Raw genomic sequence first — 22,965 nt, forward strand, 5'->3', positions numbered from 1 at the left:
ATAAATATTTTTCTAGATCCGCCCCTGCTTGAAGACTTGAAGAATTGCTGACAATACTTATTTCACAACAACAGTCTTAAAAACAACAACAAAAATAATATATATATATATATATATATATATATATATATACATGGAACGACATAACCAAGTGGCGGGCATAGTGTACAGGAACATCTGTGCAGAATATGGACTGGAAGCCCCGAGATCGAAGTGGGGAACACCCCCAAAGGTGGTGGAGAATGACCGAGCTAAGATCCTGTGGGACTTCCAGATCCAGACAGACAAGATGGTAATGGCGAACCAACCGGACATTGTGGTGGTGGATAAAGAACAGAGGAAAGCCGTTGTGGTGGATGTAGCAATACCAAGTGACTACAACATCAGGAAAAAGGAGCACGAGAAACTGGAGAAATACCAGGGCCTCAGAGAGGAACTGGAAAAGACCTGGAAGGTGAAGACCACAGTGGTGCCTGTGGTCATCGGGGCCCTCGGGGCAGTCACCCCCAAACTGGAGCAGTGGCTCAGACAGATCCCAGGAACAACATCAGACATCTCAGTCCAGAAATGTGCAGTTCTAGGCACAGCCAAGATACTGCGCAGAACCCTCAAGCTCCCAGGCCTCTGGTAGAGGACCCGAGCTCAGAGGATGAAAGAGACCACCCGCGGAGGGTGAGAAGGGAATTTTTTTTTTTATATACAATTAAAATAAATATCAATAATTTTCACTTCTTTAAATCCAAATTAAGTCAGCAGCCTTTTCAGACCCCCTGGCCATAAAGGACCCAATAAATGCTAACATTTTAATATAGATCACAGATATAGAAATCTACCATTTGTTTATTGTAAATGTCAATGCTATTAAATTTGATTTAATGGTTCCAGCATAGGGGTTGAAGGACTTCATATTTTTTAAGGTTGACTATAACAGGATAAAAGTCGAGTCGAAGTCAACTTTTCGCGATGACATCATAGTGACGTAAGCGCAAAATGCTTCACATCAACTTGGACGCTTTATCAGCTATATGCACGGCAAATATTGATAAAAAAAAAGCACTTTTAACAAGTCTATTATGCAGAATTAAAATAACAAGAAACAATCTGGAAAAATCTGTTTTGTCACGTGATTGGGACTAGTCGACTGGCCTCGTAAAAAATCATTGCAGAGTAAAGAATTGACTAGTCGATTAGTTGGTGCAACCCCTAATTCCAGCATAGATAAATTAACAGAATTCAAATTGTTTAACATTTAAATTTAAGACTTTAAGGAGCCGGTAAGTTTACTTTGTAAAAATGCAAAGAACAATCTTCATAGTTAGATTGCTTTGTTACCATAGCTACAATCTGATGCTATGAGTTTAATCTTTGAGTCTGAGTCCTTTTGTTCACAAATCACAGTAAACTACAATTATCACTGATTGCTTTTAAGGTTAGCCAATTAACCCTTGTGTGTGCGAGGACTGAGGCAAACGTAGAGGACTATGGCAAATGATACAAGTTTTAAGTGTGTGGGGTCGGTTGGACCCCATTTCTACATACAAGGGTTAAACTAGGTCCCCTGTCCCAGATTTCTCTAATTCTATGAGAAATGCTGTTAGTGATTTTTATCTTCTTAGCAGCAAGAGGTTTTCTTAATAAAAAAACAAAAATAAGCAACACTTAGCCTGGTAGGGGGCAGGCGGCCCGCCAGACTTATAATACATGAAACCCTGGCATTGCTTTGTTCAGTGGAGTGACCTTTTGTATAAACATCATTCTGACCTTGTGGAGCTTTAGAGGGTTCATCTATGCTAGAGAAGCAGTCAGTTTTCTTTTTCTTGGCAACAGCTGTCCCCTTCTTATCAAAGGTGAGTGGACTGTACTGTGGCAGGCTATTGAACTTCTTTTCAAACTCCTCTTCTAGTTTTCCCAGGCTGAAAAATCAAGACCAAAGTTAGATCACAAACAGTGGAGGCAATAATTGTTTGGTACCCATTTTTTAAAGGTTTTAAATGCTCTAGTGGCCTTTATTTGATAGTGAATTAAAAGGAAAGGGGGTAACGAGAGAAGGGGAAAGACATGCAGCATTGGTCACTAGGCTGGGAATCACGTCGAGTACTAAGGCCTCTCTATGGGGGTTGTGCTTAACCCCTTTAAATGGCTTACAAAGAAATGAAATAATTTAAACCAAGAAGCTTGATTCTCATAGGGAAGGACCCCAGCATCTCATTTCATTATATTTTAAAAGGATGTAATGTAAAAGGAAACCGAATTTGGAAAATATATTTTTTATTGCATAACACAGGAGATGTGTCATGTTTTTCCACTGATATTCTTACAAGTCCTCATTGGTGATGAACCCTAAATCCTTAAGACTGAAAGCCCTACTTGCCATCACCCTAATCTTTAGCTCTTTCCACAGATTTTACATGACTTAAATGTATTTGTGGTGGGATATGACAAACCTCTGTAAAGACTCTTCTTTGGACTTGGACTTTTTTAGCTTCTTGGTATTACTTGGTCCCACATGTGAAACTGTCCAGCTGTCCTGACTCCAGTTAGAATCATGATCAAATGCGCGGAAAGCACCTCTTTTACCTGCAGAAATGAGTCAGCCATATTAGTAATGTTTATCAGCATTCCTTAACTACATATTTTTACAAGACTAGAGTGAAATGGTTAATCTATTTGGTTGAGAATTCAAATTAAATACCTCTGTCTATATTGGCTCTCAATGAAGTTAGCATTCCCTCAGACACAAGAGTTTTGTACAAGGCACCCTTACAGCTTCGCTCGGATTTTCTGGAGCCATGGTGTGTGTTCAGCTCACAGGTTGTGTCACTAGCCTTTTGTTGTTCTTTCTCCTTGTGCTTCTCCTTGTCCTCTTCTTTGGGCTTCACCGGCGATTGGCCGCAGTTGGGCTGGGGACACTCTGGCCTGCAGCCTTGAAGGCCTGTGGTTTCACTATCTACACTTTCTGCTTCAGTCCTGGCCTCAATGCCAGGCACTACTTTCTTTCTCTCCCCATCAGAGGACCCCTGCGGCTTGCTGCTGTCTTCCAACTCTTCTTCTTTCGCTTTAACCAGTGTCTTAACTTTGGTCTTAGTTTTCTTTTGTGGCAGACCAGAGCTTCTACTGATAAGACTGGGAGGGGTCTTCTTCTTGGATTTATCCTCTTTGTCAATCCAGGCTCCTCTGGCCACTGCCTCAATGGTGCTGTCCACATTTGATTCAAAGTGCTGACAATTCATGCCCACTCTCTTTTCTGAACATGGAATGTCATTAGACTTCACCTCCTCATATTTCTTGTTCTTCTTTTTGACACATCCACTTTGGCTTGTTTGCTGAGCAGTGGGGGTGGATGTTCCAGAGGAAGGAGATGGAGGGGAGGGCGATCTATGAGGAGGTCTACAGCAGTCAGAGTTGTCTCTCTCCTCCTTAACTCCTGGCTTCATGGATATTTGCTTGAGAGTTGCTGTGGAGCAGTTGTCATCGGGCTGAGACACTATTGAGTCTACTTTTCCTGCTTCTGATGCTAAACACATCTAAAAAACAAAACAAAACAATTACATTATGTGAATCTGTATTTTCGATAATATCCTCCACATATCCTATATAATCGTAATGATTCAATTCAGGATATAAAACAGCAGGGATGAAGTAAAGACCAGTCATTCTGAGATGAATATCAAGGTCAAATATTTAGAACTTCTGACAAATATTTCAGGTATTGCCTTTTGCACACCAAAAAATACAAAGATTAATGGGAAAAAAATGTTAATTATTCAAACAAAGTGTAGTTTGATCAACTTAGTAATTTTGGTAAAAGCCACCGCAGTTTTTAGCCAATTGTAGAAATGTACATAATAGTGATAATAATATATTACTATTTTTACAAGTTTAGCAGCAATATGAGACACCATATACGAGTAAGGCACAGATCTCAGAGATAGCAACGTAGGCTCCTTTGTGTCGAGCCCATTATTACTGTATGATCAACAAAGCAGAGTCGCAAACGCAAGTAAAAAGGTGAGCGAGGAACACCTTTGTTGGGCGATCGTTGAGGGAGGGGGTGCTGTTGGGAACCAGGGTTGTGGGAATGGCTGTTTTGCTGCCTTTCCCCTCCTTGTCCACTAGAGGGTGCCAAAAGACTGCACCTACCTGGAGGGCGTATCTGTGGTTCCTGGATCCAGCGCACCTGCGACCAACAATCTCATCATCTGTGAGGAGTATATGAGCAGGAGGCTGCTGGCACTTCAGCGCCAGAGTGTTTGCCAGTAATGGTACTCCGGCACCCCGAGTTTGCTCTCTGTGATCTCACCAAATTGACTTTTAGTAATATTTCCTTGTTGCCTCCTCCTGAGGTGTTTTCCTAGTGACACCTTGGACCCGATCTCTGTGAAGCCCTGGGTTTACTGCTTTCTGGATTATCTCCCTCGTGACGCTGTGGATGTTACCCACTGGTTGCCTGAGTTCCATCTCGCTCCTCACCTCCTCCGCTCCAGTGCTTGCCTGTCCGCCCTCCACTGCAGCCTCCACTACCATCAAGAAACCCTCTTCATCCGAACACAGTCCCAGTGACTACAGTACTGTTTTCCCCCTCTGGACAAGTTCGAACTTCACCTCAATACTCCGGCAACACTGGTTGCAGCCCCCCAAGGTCCAGACAGCCAAACTCAAACTCTTTGTTTAAATAAACGTTATTTTACTGATTGCTGTTCTCCAAGTGGTGTTCTGAATGTGGGTCAGAAAACTAGAATCCAACATGACAGAACACTCTGGCCAACAGACAAACCCAGGAGACACACTCCGGAGAACTTTAGAGGAACAACACTCTCTCATTCAGAACTATGACACTTTGTAGGAACTAAATAATCGTCAAGCAGAAACTAACTGCCACCTTGAAGAACTCGCTAACTTTTTACAAAACTCTTTTCAACAGACTTCCGCTGCCGCTGCCGCTGCCACTCCGACGACAGCTCAAGTCCCTGCCTCCAGGTCTGAAACTCCAATCCGTGCCACGTTTTCCGACCTATGACCCCGAGACTCGAAGAATTAATAAGTCAAATTAGATAATAGAATTCAGGCCAGAACAAAGGAAAGAAACAAAAGAAGCCCACCTATCAGAACACTCCAGTTAACCAGCTCAACTCACTCTACCTTCCCCACAGAGCTTGGATGAACCAGAACCTATCCAAAAATTGGCCATATCCATTTCACTCCTGAAGAAAGGCAGAGAAGAATGAAGTCTAACCTCTGTTTGTACTGTGGAGCTTCAAGCCATTTCATTTCTGGATGCCCCGTTTGGTCAAAAGCCAAGGTCCACCAGTAGAAGCGATGAGACTGGCGGACCATTTACAAAATGAAGATTCTCCTCGCCTGCTGCTCCCTGCTACAATCTTACATAAAGATCAGTCTTTAACCCTGTCGGCTATGGTTGATTCAGGCTGTGAGCATAATCTCACTGACTCCACCCTCATTCAGCAAATGTCCATCGATACAGTACAACTTTCCACGCCACTTCAAGTTTCCACCTTAGATGGCTAAGCCTTACGACAGATTACTCACCAGACCAAACCACTGCAATTACTCATTTCCGGTAATCACAGGGAGTTTGTTTCGTTTTACGTTTTCTCAGCAGCCAATTCACCGTAATCCTCGGTTTTGACTGGTTACAACTACACAATCCCCGCATTAACTGGTCAGAAAAACATATTGAGTCATGCTCACTAAACTGTTACTCCACCTGTCTCCGCTCAGCAGTCCCTCCAGGTCCTCCACCGGTGAAACAGCATGAAGCTGACCCACCTGATCTCTCCACCATCCAGTGGATTATCATGATCTAGCACCGGTTTTCAGTAAGTCCAAAGCACCATCTCTTCCGCCTCATCATCCTTATGATTGTGCAATCGATCTCCCTGGAGCACTACTACCCAACACTCGCCTGTATCACATATCACAACCTGAAAGAGACACTATGGAGAGATAAATAAAGGAGTCCCTGACTGCCGGCATCATCCGCCCTTCATCCTCACCTTTGGGTGCAGGATTCTTCTTCGTAGGGTTTGAGGTTTGAATCAAATTACTGTTAAAAACAAATACACTTTGCCACATCTTTCATCAGCTTTTGAACCAGTCCATGAAGCCACCATTTTTACTAAACTCAACCTCAGATATGCGTATCATTTCCTTCGCATCCACGAAGGGGATGAGTGGAAGACGGCATTCAGAACAACCCTAGGTCATTTCGAGTATCTGGTTATGTGTAACCCTCTGTTACTTTCCTGGGATTCATACTAGAGGGTGGACAGGTAAGACCCATGGAGGAAAAGATCAAAGCGGTGTTGGAATGGTCCACTCCTGAGACTTGTAAGCAGCTCCAAAGATTCCTTGGGTTCGCCAACTTCTATCGCCGTTTCATCAGAAACTACAGTCAAATAGCACAACCTCTAACTGCCCTCACCTCCACTAAGACATAGTTTTCCTGGATCCCTGAAGAAGATGCAGCATTAATCCAGCACAAAACATTTTTTGCCAAGCCACCTATCCTCATCCAACCAGATCCCTCCAAACAATTTATTGTAGAAGTAGATGCATCTGAGACAGGAGATTCATCTACTGTTCTTTCACAATTTTCAGAGCTTGACCACAAAACTCACCCTTGTGCCTCTTTCTCCCACAGATTGTCTCCTGCGGAGCAAAATTATGATGTGGGTGATCAAAAACTGCTCGCCATAAAGCTTGCTCTTGTAATTTTGTTGCTCTGCACAAAATAATCAACCCGTATTTTATTTTGGCGGGTCAAACTGACTGCACACTTTAAGTTCCGGGTCACAGATGAATCCGGATCTCCTCCATTGCTGTTGCTGCTGTCACTGTGGCTAGTTGCTTGTGTTGGCATCTTCCAAAATCATGGAAGAATATGACTGGATCGATCCCTATTAACACACCCGAAGGATTATATTGGGTGTTTTCTGGCAACTGCTCGACGGTGAGTCGTTTGTTTTACGTACTTTGTTTTTTTTTTTTATAATAGAAATGTGGTGGCGACACGCCCACTCAATCTATGTATTGGTGATTCAAAAATGGTCTTATTGATTAAAAGATCATTCTCTTTTTGTTAATTTTGTGGCCGAATAGATGATATATCCTCAAAATATTAAATACGCCCTTTGATTTTTGTAAATTCATCCTTTTAGGATAGTTTTAGTTACTTTTCATTGATTTTGTTGGCGGCCTATAGAACTCTGGAATTGGTTAATTTCTTTGGAGTTGCACAACAAAACAAAAGAAAAAAGGAAAAACAATTGTTTATTGAAACAATACTGAAGTCGATTAAGTTTAATTGACTCTAATGTCAATTAAACTTAGATACAACTTAAAAGTCCACTTTAATTTGATCTGTAACTTTATATGGATCTGTAACATTAATGTGATCTTTAATTTGAAATTCATTTGAATAATTCCTGAGAAATACTTTATGGACTATAGCTATTTTTTAAATTATTGAATGTTTAGTTATTTTTGGATAACAGTTTAACCCTGTCTAAATGTGAATGCTAATTTGTTTTTATTTTTATTTATGACCTTGTTTCGGTCAGGTTTTTTTCCACCCCCGTTTCAAGCCAGGATGGCGAGCTACCAGATCACTGCAGCTTTGCGGTAGGACTTAATTGAACCAAACTACTTTATTCATTCTGGACCTATTGCCTTGGATCATGGACTAAAAACAGTCAGATTATTGATTGATGGACTATTAATCACCCTGGATTCAAGAACAGACTTAAAATAGGAAAAAAAAACTCTTGGGTGTCATCAGGGTTTATTGTTTTGTTTTTTTCTTGTTGTCTATTGGTTATAGTCATAGAAAATCACTATTATAAATATTATTATTATTGAATACCTTCCTAAATATATGCAAAAATATAAGCTTGAATAGAATAACTTGAATTTACTTTCTGTCTGATGGTGTTTTATTCACACACACGGGCTCCACAGCCAAACCTTTCTGACTGCCTATTATTATATTTGGCCGTAGTGAGGGGCCAAGCCTTAATTAGCGTTGCACTCTGGAAGAGTGGTGGAACTGGTTGGAGGGTGCGAATCATCCCGTGCTGCTCAGGACGGATTACAAGAATCTTTCACATCTTCAATCTGCTAAAAGACTTGATTCCCATCAATCCCGTTGGTCATTGTTTTTCTCTCGGTTTAATCTGTCTATCTCTTACTGTCCAGGCTCCAGGAACATTAAACCTCTGTCCAGAATACATTCTCCAGATGATTCCGAGAAGACCCCTGCCACCATCTTGCCCCCCAGTTGTACCGTCGCAGCCATTACCTGGGAGATTGAGGATCTCATTAAGCAAGCACAGCAGTCTGAACCCAACCCTGGCACCGGTCCCACTAACAAGACATACATCCCCACCTCCATCAGAGCCCGCCTAATCCATTGAATGCATTCAGCCAAATTTTCAGTCCCTCTTGAAAATGAGATCTGGATCTCAACTTAGTTTACCTGGTTAAATAAAGGAAATTTAAAAAAAAAAAAAATACTGGTATCAGTCCCATATTTCCCGTCGATTCTGGTGGCCACCTGTGCTTGGAACAAGTTCTGCCATCAATCTCCATCTGGTCTGCAACAGCAGTTGTCCATACCCAAACGCTCCTGGTCACACATAGCCGTCAACTTCATCACCAGACTACCCATCTCCAAAGGTTTGACCACCATATTCACTATTGTCGACCGTTTTTCTAAATCCTGCCTTTTAATCTAAGAAAGCTTCCTTCAGCCTTCTAGATTGTGCAGCTCCTGGTAAAACATGTATTCCAAATACACGGCATCCCACAAGAAATCTTATCTGACCGCGGACCACAATTCATAGCCCAGGTTTGGAAACATTTTTGTTCAGCCCTTGAAGCTAAAGTATCTCTAACCTCTGGTTATCACCCTCAGTCAAATGGACAATCTGAACACATGAATCAGGACCTGGAATCAACCCTCAAGATGCCTCACCTCCACCAACCCATCAGACTGGAGTCATCATCTCCCCTGGGTCAAGAATGCTCATAACTCACACATCTCTGCTGCCACTGGTTTGTCCTCTTTTGAAGTCTTGATAGGTTATCAGCCTCCACTTTTCCCTTCTGATGAGAAGGAGATCTCAGTCACCTCCATTCAGCACCACATTCACCATTGTAGAGCCATATGGAACAACATCATCACTGCACTCAACCGAACTGCCGAACAAAACCGCCGTTTTACTGACCGGAAAAGGAGACCTGCCTCTCTTTATACCCCCGGACAAAAAGTTTGGCTCTCCGCAAAAGACATCCCATTGAAATCTATGTCCAAGAAACTGTCATTAGTCCATCTGCAGTCCGTCTTCATCTCCATGCCTATCTTTGTATACATCCCACTTTTCATGTCTCTCAGGTCAAGTCCGCCCAGGGCAGCTCCTTGTGCCCTCCTCCCACCCGAGACATTGATGGGCATCCTGCCTATACTGTCTGCCGGGTCTTGGACTCCCGCGGTTGGCAGTACCTCGTCGACTGGTAGGGCAACATCCCAGAGGAGCATTTATGGGTCCCTGGTTTGTTTATTTTGGACCCTTCTCTTATGTTTGATTATCGTTCGTCCCTTCCTTCATGCTCTTCTGGACTGCCAGTTTGCGGTCGTTGAGGGAGGGGTACTGTTGGGAACCAAGATTGTGGGAATGGCTGTTTTGCTGCTTTTCCCCTCGTTATCCACTAGATAAGGAGGCTGCACCTAGCTGGAGATAGGGTGAGAAGCTTGGTCATCCAGGAGGGACCCAGAGTAGATCCACTGCTCCTTCACATTGAGAGGAGCCAGTTGAGGTGGCTCAGGCATCTGGTCAGGATGCCTCATCGACGCCTCCCTGGTGAGGTGTTCCGGGCACGTCCCACTAGGAGGAGGCCCTGGGGAAGACCTAGGACATGCTGCAGGGACTATGTTTCTCGGCTGGCCTGGGAAGGCCTTGGGATAACCCCAGAAGAACTGGAAGAAGTGGCTGGGGAGAGGGAAGTCTAGACCTCCCTTCTTAAGTTGCTACGCCCGCAATCAGACCCTGGATAAAGTGGAAGAAAATGGATGGATGGGTATCTAGAACTTACTATTTTTGTTCCTTGTGAGTCAATGTATTTAAAGGGCACTTCAAGAACACTTTTTTATACCAATCTGTTTGGATTGCAGTAATTCTTGGCAATTATATTTTAAGAGTTCTGAAGTTGTATTATTTATTCTGATGTGATATATATCCAGTAGTATCAAGACTCACAGGAGCAAAAACCCACTATTCTTTGATATTACTAAGAAATATTGCTAAGAGTCAATTTGGTGAGATCACGGAGAGCAAACTCTGTGGGCTGGAGCACCATTACTGGCAAAGACTCTGGAGCTGAAGTGCCAGCAGCCACCTGCTCATATACTCCTCACGATGATGAGATTGGTCACAGGTGTGCTAGATACAGGGGCCACAAACACTCCTCCTAGGGGAGAGTCCAGACACCCTATGGAGAAAACCCATTTTGGCCGCTTGCATCCGCGATCTCGTTATTTTGGTCATGACCCAAAGCTCATGACCATAGATGAGGGTAGGAACATAGATCAACCGATAAATCAAGAGCCTCCCTTTTTGGTTCAGTTCTCTCTTCACTACGATGGACCAGTACAGTGCCCGCTTCACTGCAGATGCTGCACCAATCTGCCTGTCAATCTCCTGCTTCTTCTTCCCTCATTTGTGAGCAAGATCCCAAGGTATTTAAACTCCTCCACTTGGGGCAGGACACCAATCACCCCCCCAACCCGGAGAAGGCACTGTACCCTTTTCCGGCTCAAGACCATGGCCTCAGATTTGGAGGCACTGATCCTTATCCCGGCCGCTTTACATTCGGCTGCGAACCGCTCCAGTGAGAGCTGCAGATCACGACCTGATGAAGCCAATAGGACCACATCATCCGCAAAAAGCAGAGATCCTAAGGCCACCAAAACGGATCCCCTCAACACCTTGGTTGCGCCAAGAAATTCTGTCCATGAAAATAATGAACATAATTGGTGACAAAGGGCAGCCCTGGCGGAGTCCAATTCTCACCAGAAACGAGCCCGACTTACTGCTGGCAATGTGGACCAGACTCTGACACCAGTCATACAGGGACCTGACAGCCCGTATCAAAGGGCCTGGTACCCCATACTCCTGGAGAACCCCTCACAAAACCCCCCCGACGGACATGGTCGAACTCCTTCTCCAAGTCCACAAAACACATGTACACCGGTTGAGCAAACTCCCACGCACCCTCCAAGACCCTGCTGAGGGTGTAGAGCTGGTCTAGTGTTCCACAACCAGGACAAAATCCACACTGCTCTTCCTGAAGCCGAGGTTTTACTATCCGACGTTTTATCGAAGTTCTAGATACACATATCACTATTCATTAGATGGGCTATTTTGGAAATTTGTGAAAGTCTAAGTTTAAATATTATTCCTAAAAGGTCCCAAAAGATTGACATCCATATGGAGATTTAGTTGATCAAATCTAATGTATGCTTTTACCTGCAAAAACATGGATTAATGAAGTGCTGTTGTCAACAATATTTTGACCTTCCTAAACCTTCTTATTCAAGTACTCAAATTTTAAATACTGAGACATGGTTACGTCATTGTCTTTCTGACATTAATTAATTTAACATGCATCTTTTAAAGATGATTCACTTACCTCTGCAAGCTGGAAGAGAGCTGACTGTCTGTATGGTTTTCCTTCAAGGGTGCCTGAAAAGGAAGACTGAACACACCATGACAATCAGTTCTCCATCATGTTACTTTCTGGTATTATACAACAATTCTGTTTGATTCTAACAGACTCAATAATATACATCTAGGATTCAGCTTTTACTATGTCAAGCAATGAAATTAGCTGGCTCTTGATGAATCCAAATGGTTGAAGCTGTTAATTAAAACTTGCTTAAAAGATGAAAAACATTACTGAAATAATTTACATTTCAATATTACCAGTGACTTTTTAAAAGTGCACATATTTAATCTGAAACTTTTAGTAAAATGGTAAATGGTTTGGATTTTTATAGTATTTTATCAAGTCCAGAGGACCCCACAACACTTCACACTACATTCAGTCATTCACGCACATTCACATTCTGATGGTGGCAACCTATTAGATTGCATCCACATATATAATTCTGTTATTTGAAATCAAATATTTATACTGAGTAGAAAGACACAAACAATGGTCTTCTCACTGTCCAGTTTCAATCAGTTCACTAATCAGCATCAGACCAAACTTGACCTGTTTTAGCTTAGTTAGAATTACCAGAATTACCAAAATTATTTATTTATTTACTAAATGCCAGAAAACTTGGCCAGAACATTTTTAGAATATTTTTTCCAACTTTCCAACTCTTGAAACTCTCGAATTCAAGAGTTTATATACATTTGGTCAGTATCAATGATAACTTCTTTAAAAGTCAAACCTTTTGGGTTTCCTTCCACAAACTTCTCACTAGAGGTGTACCGATCGATCGATCGGCCGAATTTCTGTGAAAAAGTGTATGATCGGTGATCGCCCATCACTGTCTCTTGTTGCCGATCACCAAAACCAATCACAATTATCTCACCTCACAGCTTGCATGTGCATCTAATCTCCTCTTTCCTTCACACTGCGCAAGCACCCGGCAACAAATCCTGTCTTGTGGAACTATGACACTCTGAGAATGAATGGATGCATGTTGTGGTGGAAAATTACCTCAGGGGTGAAGCATGTCAAAATGCAGCAACACAACAAATTAAATATGGCATTTAAAAAACTTGATGGAGTTTGGCTACATAAGGGCACACTGCAGGACAAAAAAAGCAGCGTACAACTACCAACACTTACCCAGATTAGCATCATGGTCAGAAAGCTAAACAAATAACCCGAAAAGTAATTCAAGTCATCGAGCTGATGGTGTAAGACACTGGTTGTGCTCTGGCTCTTGGACCACCACTACACGCTACTGGTTGCAATATTTCACAGACGGAGTGCCACTCAACCTCCACCAGACAGTAAACTCTCACACCGAACAGCTGCTTGAAGCTGTCACTTAAAAGAAAAAGATTTTAGATATGTATTAAAATATGTCTATTATATCTGAATTAGGTGAATTTATTGCCAGATAATTTTTCCATTTTGCCAGAAAACACAGTATCACTTATACCCAGGGGTGAAAGTAGGTGGGTACAGTCGGGTACTGCGTACTCCTAAAAGATTTAGCGGAGGTACGCAGTACCTGCAAGAGAGGGCAGCGGCTGTCTGCTGCTCTATTTTGCCTCTTATTTAGTGGAAATATTGATGTTGATGAAAATTTCTCCAAAATAATTACCTTTTTCAACCTTTATAGCTCCATTGTTGAAAATGAGGCTCTAGTTCCTCTAGAACCTGTGTCCAACCAAACGCCCGTGTCCAACGTTTGGTCCTCATATATGGATGAGGACCATATATGTCCTACAACCCTAACTTTAATATAACTCATCTCTTAATGAAGGATAATTATTCAGTCCAGCCATTTTGATAGCGGGCGGGGCCCCGTATTTCTCGACCCTTAAGAGTCTTTTGAACACGGGGTCCTTGTTTGTCTTCTTCAGATCCAGAGGTATGTGGTTCATCTTGCTGCCGGTGTTGCACAGCCAACCTTCTTCTGCGGGCTGCAACCTGACGCTTGCCCTTTTTCCTTAGCAGTTTCGGAGACCCAACCAGAGCTTTCCTTCCGCTGTCACTTCCAGGCTCATCTGGTGCTGGTGTAGGGGAAGTGGTCATGTGTTTGGGTAATGGAACTACATCTTGGCACAGAGAAAGGAACCATGTGTCTTTGTCGTCTGACCCATGCTGGTATGACATCACTTGTGTATGACTTCAACTGATCATGGTGCATGACCTTTTTGTCACGTTGTGTTAACCTTTCATATAGTACAGGTCCAAGCTGGGCTTTAAAAATACATGGGCCTTTCCAGGGAGGCTGCAGCTTGGAACTAAAGCCCAACTTCCTCGTGTTGTCCTTTACATAGACCAGGTCCCCTATGTTGTAACTGCATTCTTTAGCTCGCAGGTCATGGGTCCTCTTCTGTCTGATCTGAGCTCCACGTAGATGCTGCCGTGCCATGTCATGGACTTCGCCAAGGGTCTTTTCAAGGTCATGAGCGTACTCATGGGGATCCTTTTCACTCCATGTTCGTTCTGCAAGACCAAGCCAGAGGTCTTGTGGCTGATGAACTTCTCTCCACAGTATCATCATATTTGGTGAGAATCCAGTGCTGGAGTTCTGTGCACTGCAATATGCAGCTGTTAGCAGATTCAAATGCTCATCCCAGTTCTTCTGATTTTGGTCTACATAGCAGCGGATCATCTGCAGAAGGGTGCGGTTAAATCGTTCCACTTGCCCGTTTGAAGCAGGATGGTACGGAGTGGTTCTGGTCGTGGAGATCTGGAAAAGTTGATAAATACTGTTCAAAAGCACATTTTCGAAGTTGCGGCCTTGGTCCGTATGGAGCTCTAATGGGGCTCCAAAACGAGCTAGGAAGTTGTTGACTAACATTCTGGCAGTTGTTTCTGCTCCGTGGTCTGGAACTGGGAAAGCCTCAACCCACCTCATAAACTGATCCATGATGACAAGAATATACTTGTTTCCAGAGCTTGAGATGGGAAAGGGGCCCAATATGTCAAGGTGCAACTGGTCCACTGGTGCTCCTGCTTGGTAACTTTGTAGCTTAGCTCTCTTCGAGGGGCTGCTTGACTTCAGACCTTTGCATCGGGGGCATTGTTGGATGTATTTGTGGAGGTCACTTCCCATGCCATACCAATGGAAGCTCTACCTGAGACATTAGAGAGTCTCTGTTTCACCTAGATGCCCTGAAAGTGGTGGGTCATGGCAGGCCTGCATGACCTCCATTTGCAATGAAGCAGGGACCAACAGCAGGAGGGAAGGTTTTAAGCTATACACATTTTCCCGGTGATAATATAGGACCCCTTGATGGAGTTCTATCTGTGGCCAGCAGAGCCAGTATTTTCTAACTGCTGGACTCTCAATCGCAACTTAATCCTTTGTTGGAAGACTCCCTGCTTCCTTCCAGCTATGTAGGATGGAAAGTACAGTGTCTTCTTTCTGTGCTACTGAAAGCTGCTGGCTGCTAAGCGTTTGCATCCAATTTATTTGGGGGATTTGAGTCTCAGCTTCAGCTTGGTGCTGCTCCTGTGTGCTGTTTCCAACTTCTTCCACTGTCACATGCCTTATGACGAGTGGGACAACATCATCAACATCTTCCTCAAATCTGGCCCATTGTTTGTGCAGTCTTTGACAGTGAGAACATCCTCTGCAGGGGAGCTCCATTACATCCTTGCCCGCTTGATAGCAGTCACAGTTTGTTGACCCTTCTGTAGCCTGCTTTGAAAGTGCATCAGCATTTGAGTGTTCCAGACCAGAGCGGTGTTCAATGTCAAAATCATACTGACTTAGTTCTTCAAGCCATCGAGCCAGTTGGCCTTCAGGGTATTTGAAGCGAAAGAGCCAAGCTAGACTTCCATGGTCTGTTCAAAGAAGGAACTTTCTTCCCAGGAGAAAGTGGCAGAACTGTCTTGTATATTTTACGATTGCCAACAGCTCTCTTCTGGTCACACAATATCTCTGCTGTGTAGGAGTGAGGTGATTGCTTGCATATGAGATGACTCTTTCCTCCCCCCACTGGACCTGTGACAACACTGCACCAATGCTATAACTGGAAGTATCAGTGTCCAGGATGTAGTCACCTTCAGCTGCTGGATAAGCCAGGACAGGTGCCACAGTCAGTCCCCGTTTAAGTTGCAGGAAGGCTTTTTGCTGGGCCTCACCCCACTGGAACTCAGCTTTGTTCTTCAGGAGACCGGTAAGAGGAGCAGCAAGTTCTGTAAAGCCAGATACAAACCGGCTGTCATAGTTGCATAGTCCTAGAAAAGCTTGCAGCTGCTGTGTGTTAGTGGGAGGCTGCCATTCCTGTACATCTTTAATCAGCTCTGGGTTGGGACTTATTCCCTCTCCGCTGACTACATGTCCAAGAAGAAGAACTTTGTCTCTTAGTAGTTGACATTTTTTTGGCTTCAGCTTAGACCGTAGTTATGGAGACGTTCAAAAACATCAGCTAAATGTTGCAGGTTTTGTTCTACACCTCTGCCCAGTACAATAATGTCATCCAAGTAGATAAGGAGGATCTTCCATTGAAACCCTCGCAGAACAAGCTCCATGGCTCTCTGATAGGTGCCAGGTGCGTTACATAGACCAAAGGGGATCCTGGTATATCTTGAAGGTGTTCTGGTAGATCTAGAGCATTTTTCTCAACTCTTCCAACCTTTGGTCCATCTGTGTGGCTGTTCTCTTCCACGGCCATAGTTGGTTGTTGGTTATCATCCAAATCCAGCATTATAAGGGGATCATCCGGGAAGGTATCAACTAGAATGCCCACATACACTCCACAGGGCAATGATGCGTTGGTATTTGAGAAATTACAAAGTCGAACTGGAACTCTGGGGTCCATGTAGATGGCAACACTTCCTGTTGAGACAGCTTCTGTTATGTTAAGTGGTTCCAGGACAGCTGGAAGCCCAGGTTTGGGTTTATCAACTTTTCCCCAGACATTGCATTCACTCTCTGGTGGTAGTGTGACATTGTTCTCCTGGAGCACACAGGCCACAGAGTAGTCCCCCTCACTTCCTCCAATGACACAAGTTGGGATTGGCTCTTTACCCACAAATATTTGGCGACCAGCAAAGACTGTCATCTTGGCTGCCTGCTTTGCATCAAGGCCTAGGAGCAGAGCATCATGAATCCAGCCAACAAAGACCATCCAGTTGAACTTTTGTTTCCCGATTCCGAAAGTCACCTCCAACTCACCCAAGGCAGGCATATTGCTGCCCACTCCTGCATTAGGGAGAGACGTTTTCTGAAATTACTGTGGCTTCTGCGCCAGTGTCAACAACTCCTTTAACAGGTAGGCCATTGACAGTCATTTCAACTTGTAAGCTAGGACCCTTTTTAGTTGTACGTCCGAGTTGTGGGGCGAGGTGCTGAGCCTCCATACTTTCGACGCCCCTATGAGATTCAGAAGTAGACTCCTTGGGATTGGTTTTGCGCCGAATTGGACTTGGTGATCTTGAACACTCCCTCATCATATGCCCAGCTTCACCACATCGAAAACAGATGGGCTTGTTCATTTGGCTTGGGCTTGGTGACCGGGCTCGGGAATTTTGAGCAGGTAGCTGATGTGATGCCATCTTGTCACTTTCTTGTTCTTGTTTTCTGTTGGTATAGACTGATGTAGCAGTTCCACAATCAGCTGACACGGTCTGAAGGCGTTCCAACTTCAAATTTAGCTGCTCCACTTTGTCCATAAGCATTTTAAACTGATCCTCTGTTACATACTTTGGGCTCTGGAGGCGTCTGGAGGTGGGGCAAAAGTCGTCAGGAACATTTTCACCCTCATCAGCCCAGGAAATACGCTGGGTCCTCCCTGCTCTCATCTCAGCCTCACGACCCAGAGTTGCTTTAAAATTGTGTTTGTGGGCTTCAGCGAGCTTTTGTGCCTCAGCCAATTATGGAGGGTCATGATTCATTACTTCATAAGTTACTTTTTATAGTTTATGAAGTAAGCTATAAAACCGAAATGAACAGATTCGCTGTTTACACAGCTTAATCTTACTTTCAGTCTTGGAGCTCAATACTGGCTTGCTTATTTCTCTGGACTGTATTTTTTCCCCTTCTTTTTGTCCTCCGCCTTACTTTTACTGGAGCGATTCATCCGAATCGCTCCAGTAGGCTCCAGTAGGCCTCTTCCTTGGGCCTTTCAGGAAGACATCAGTTGCCAGCTGATCCTGGAGTGATAAATCTGTTCCTGGATATGCCAAAGTCACCAGGCGTTGCACTTCCTCTGCAAACTCTGCTGTTGATTCTTTGCACTGACGCAGCTCTCCCAACTTCCTGCGAACAGTGGTGGGGGGGTCTTTTACTCCAAATCTTTGAGTAAGCTGCTCTTTGAGAGGAGTGTAGTCTTCATGGATGTGTTGAGGCAAGGAGCAGACATAACGTATTGCAACCACACGGAGACATTCATGAAGCTTATCTACTCTCTCCGCTCCTGTCCATCCACATTTACGAGCCTGACGTCCAAAGGGGAGCAAAATGAATCCCAGCCCTCTCTGCCGTCATATGTTGCTAGCTTAACTTTGGCTGCTTCATGTAAGGGTTGTCTTGCCACCACATGCCGACTCTCAGGCTGGCCAAATCCTCCCTATGCATCCTGTGAAATAGGATGTGTCCCAGATGAGCGCTGATGTATGTCTCCCACTCTACGCCTTACAGTTGGATCACGGATGGCTGAAGTGTTGGATGGGCCTGCATTACGTGACCGAAGTGTTGGATGGGCCTGCATTACGTGACCATGTGTGTGGTTGAACACTGGGTGCTTCTGGGTTTTCTTGCAATATTAAGGGAGGAGGGGCAGTTCCAGGATTTGGGATTTGGTTGCTTATTGTTGGTTGCACTGCTCTAGATGTCTCTCTTTGCTCTGCTGCAACATGGTGTAGCACTGGCGTTAGCAGTTGCTTTAACTGTTTTCACTGATGGTCCAACAACATTTGCACCCATGGTGGAGGTTGGTCTGATGGTGCTGCTGTAGCTCCCAGTAGTTCCTCATTTTCATCCATTATATATATATTTTTTTAATAGTCACTTGTGCTGCTTTGTTTTAGGCTTTGGCACCTCCAGCTACTGTTTTTACAGTGAGGCCGTTACTTTTCTTGACAGACGTTTTTTTTTTGTTTTTTGTTTTTTTTAACTGCTAACAAGCTAACGTTTCTCACCGAAACGAACAGATTCACTGTTTACACAGCTTAATCTTGCTTTCAGTCTTGGAGCTCAATACTGGCTTGCTTATTTCTCTGGACTGTATTTTTCCTTCTTTTTGTCCGTCTTACTTTTACTGGAGTGATTCATCCGAAGCACCAAGACGTCCTTCCGTGTCTTGAGTCCGGTCCGGAATATCCCACTTCTTTACAATCCATCCCACGGATGGATTGTAAAGGTGCGGGATAATAACCACTCCAGGAGGGAATAATGTTGATCTTCTTTTAATGAAGATAACCGAACCGGAGTACAACTGGATAGTTTATGTGCTCTAACGCGATGCAGACGAACTTTACATGTCCACACCAGAGTCAGTGAGCATCCAGAACACACAACCGCTGCATAAAGAATTCTGTTAACGAAGTAAATGAACAGTAACGCACTTAAACTCAGATTAGCCTAGTCAGTATGGGAAATAATGCAGAGATAAGCAGATGCATTCAAGTACTACACTATATATGATGCCACCTTAGGCACTAAAGGGGGCTTTGCAGATAGACAACTCAAACTGACATAGAGACGGAGTGATGGATGATCACTTCGGGAAGGAAAATCTGGGGAAGAAACCAGAGGAAGCCGGCGGCCCAGAACTCCTGGCAAATGAGGACGGCGAGACCTCACTAGAACAGCATCAGCTTTCTACACTGCTACTGTGAATCAGACCTGGAGCAAGTGGGGAAGTTGAAATCAAGAATGATGAACTGATACATCAAACCCTGACAAAGAAATGTTGGCTTTCTCTTGTTGGAGTGGTTTGTGATGTAATGCTGAAAAGAAAGAAAATGATCAGCCTGCAAGTAAAGTAAAAGTATCATCAGCTGACGATGGATGAGGAACTACAGCCACGACAGCCATTACAACTTCCGCTGCAGTCATCGAGCAGACATCTGGCAACAGAGGAACAAACACCAGCAGCTGACATCAACACAGATAGCCGGTTAAAGAAGAAGGAAGCAGAATTGAGGCTCAGCCTGAAACTCGAGGTGCAGCAACAGGGCGCACACCTGAAAAGAAGCCCTATGGAGGGGCGAAGATGAACATCACCTCGTGCAACCGAGGGATTGTCTCTGCCGGGGTCGAGGTAGGACAGAACACCTAAGGACAGGTGGTCCTAGAGAAGTACATGGACGAGATAGTGCAGGGCGTGCATATGGTACTCGGATATGCAGACACACTACCTCCACATGAAGAACTGAGTGAGCAGGCCTGCTGGACGTCCCTTCAGACCATCCGATGCAGCTGTGGGACTGTGAGTATGTGGTCAATACGTAGGGCTCCCAGGGCAGCAGATGGAAGGGTAGTTCATCAGGAGCACAGTACCCAGGTGTTCAGTCTGCATGGATGTAGCAGGCCCCATGGATAACAGAAGAGAGGTGAGGAGTACCTCTTGGTGCTGATGGACACGGTGTAACAGTGACAGCTGTAGAAGAGCAGGTCTTCCCCTGCAGAGGAACTCCATTCACGTCACGGAAAGCAGGGAGCTGAAGGCACTTCTCCTTTTTGCCCAGAGAGGGAAAGGGGAAGTTGCAGTTTACAGTGTCATTGAAAACAGGGCAGAAAGTTTTCAATGCAGCCACAGTGATCAAGCTGAAAATCAACGGAATGGATTTTGTGAAGCAAGCTCTGAACTGCAAAACACTACTACTGATGAAGAAAGGGGTCCACGAGGTCAGTGCTCAAGCCAGTTCTTAGCTAAAGTAAACCAGAACATTGCAATAATCTAGCACCATGCCATCCTGTGTTAGACTGGCCACTATTACAGGATGATTCCCGTTCAAAGAACAACTTCAAGGCTTTGGACAGGGATGGCCCTGAAGAAATTGAATTATGTTAAAGAAGAACTCCTGTCACAAACTGATAGATTACACTGGAAAAGGGGCTGGAGTGGTGAGGAAGGAGTGGCGTCATAGACAACCACCAAGATCAATCCTACAACAAGGCATTGCAGCCCGACTCAACACCTGGAAGTGTATGTGTGTTGTGAAACCAACCACAAGCTAAATTTTCCCCTTAATGCATCGCATCAGAAGCTTATTTCTCAAGCCACACAGTATACAAGCAACCTGTGAACTTCACGGTGTCCCATCTGACGGACTGCATCCAAAAGGAGGACTGTTTTTTTTTTGTTTTTTTTTTCCTCATCAAACTTAAACCTGGAAAGAGGTAGGGTCAACACTTTACTCCAAGGACCTGGCAACCGTTTCATCCTGATGTTCAGAGCACCTGTCCTGGATATTCAACGCTGTAAGTTTTGATGAGGAAGCCCAAAGACTGCAGTTTTACAATTGGACAACCCGATGCCTCCGACAACTCCAGTAACCCTTTAACGACCCCAGCAATGGTAAAGGATCACGATTATGGATAAAGCGCCATGCTGCTTATGCTTTTTGCTTTGCTCTGCTGAACTTCCAGAGTTTTTTTTTTCTTTTTTTTTTAGGCTTTCTGCCTCAGCCCATCAGCCCATCTCCCTGTCCCTAAAGAATCTTCCACATCCTGAAGAACCAACAGTTCATCCAGCTCTGGATTTTTTGTCACTGTGAAAGGATCAGAGCGACCTGAGTTCTCTTTGACATTCATCACTTCCTGGGAGACATCAAAACTCCAAGGAGGGGGTGTCAAAGAGGAGTGGAGTTTTGAAGACTGCTGTGCCCTTGGCGATGACAGAGGATCTGCATCTTCACATCCCAGACTGCTGAGTCCTTTGTGACGATGGAGGCGCTGGCAGCAATAAACCAATCAGAGGACGTAAGTATGTACACCAGCAGCAATAAACCAATCAGAGACTTGTTGTCCAAGTTCTGCAGCATACGGCTCGGTAAAATCCAGATGGGTTTTTCCACGCATCACCATCCCAGTTCATCTGCGACTCCATGCGTGCCCATCTCACTGCTACTGTGAAAAAGGAAGTGAAGCAAACTAATTCGGAGTTTCCCGTCATTCCAGGAGGATTAACAAAAGAACTCCAACCGCTGGACATTGGTGTAAACAGGGCGTTCAAAAAGAAGTTGCGATCGGCGTGGGAGTGATGGATGACAGACTGCAAACGCACATTTACTACGACGGGGAGGCAGCGCCGGGCGAGTTACGCCACCATGTGTGAATGGATTGTGGATGCCTGGGCTATCTGTATCTGTCTTAACTATTGTCCGAACTTTCGCGGAAGCCAGCATCATTGCTGAACAGCCACCTGGCAACGAGACTGACTCCGACAATGATGAGAGGGAACCTGGTATGTTTGATGGTGAAATTGCCCAGCTGCTCAATTCAGATACAGAAGTAGGGCTGAAACGATTCCTCGAATGATTCGAGTACCTCGATTACTAAAATTCCTCGAGGAAAATTTACCTGCCTCGAAGCTTCGTTAATTTATGTTTTATTAGTTAGCGCACCGTGTTCCGGCCGGGACTTCATTTGCGTTGCGCGGAGCTCTCACTTCCGCCTCTGAGTTGTTGACAAAAGCTAAGTCTCAGCGGCATAAAGTCCAATCTTTAAGATTGGCCCGTGGGGATTTAATTGATTGATGATAATGCCCGACTTTTTATCGTTTTTGGGGAACCAATAAGCATCCTTAAAATGACTGGGGGAATGCCTGGAGTACGGCAGCATTTCTCCTCCGGGGCTGCTGGTTGAAAGCGAACGGCGGGAAGAGCGCTGAGGTGAGCGGATAGCCTGAACAGGGCGGGTGGCTGAGTAGCTGATGCTTACCGTGTAAATGTAGCTTTACCGACGAACCGCACAATAAATTTCATATCCCGGTCTGAAGAAACGGGTGGCGGAGCGCATCGTACATGGCTGGTAGATGAGTTTCTGAGTGTGACCAGTGAAGGTGTCGTAAATATCCCGTATTGCTTCCCCCCGTGTTCGTCCCCCGGTCTAACGGTTCGTCAGTCCGCTGGTCTATTTCCTCCCCTCCACCCCATCTTACGTTCGTTCATTCGCCCTCTCCTCCCACTCCAGGCGGCATTTCCCGTATTTTCAAACCCAAAGCGTGACAGGTTAGGTGGCAAGGTGAGTTTAATTAATCTATTAAACTCACTGAAGATGAATACATAAACTAAAAG

General features: G+C 44.5%; 1 protein-coding gene across 2 annotated transcripts in view; it reads right to left on the reverse strand.

The window, feature by feature from the left end:
• bbx (BBX high mobility group box domain containing) overlaps positions 1-22,965 on the reverse strand; it is a 53,130-nt gene that overhangs the window by 8,368 nt on the left and 21,797 nt on the right. For both annotated transcript variants that reach the window (XM_014971768.2, XM_014971767.2), the window contains exons 9-12: positions 11,707-11,772; positions 2,693-3,524; positions 2,445-2,577; positions 1,762-1,913 (exon numbers count right to left, since the gene is read on the reverse strand). In XM_014971768.2, the coding sequence (XP_014827254.2) occupies positions 1,762-1,913; positions 2,445-2,577; positions 2,693-3,524; positions 11,707-11,772 (1,183 nt within the window). The remainder of the gene's footprint in view (positions 1-1,761; positions 1,914-2,444; positions 2,578-2,692; positions 3,525-11,706; positions 11,773-22,965) is intronic.

The sequence above is a fragment of the Poecilia mexicana genome, unplaced genomic scaffold (assembly GCF_051168715.1).
Source record: "Poecilia mexicana isolate PSO_F unplaced genomic scaffold, ASM5116871v1 scaffold_14, whole genome shotgun sequence".
In the NCBI taxonomy this organism is placed as follows: Eukaryota; Metazoa; Chordata; class Actinopteri; order Cyprinodontiformes; family Poeciliidae; genus Poecilia; species Poecilia mexicana.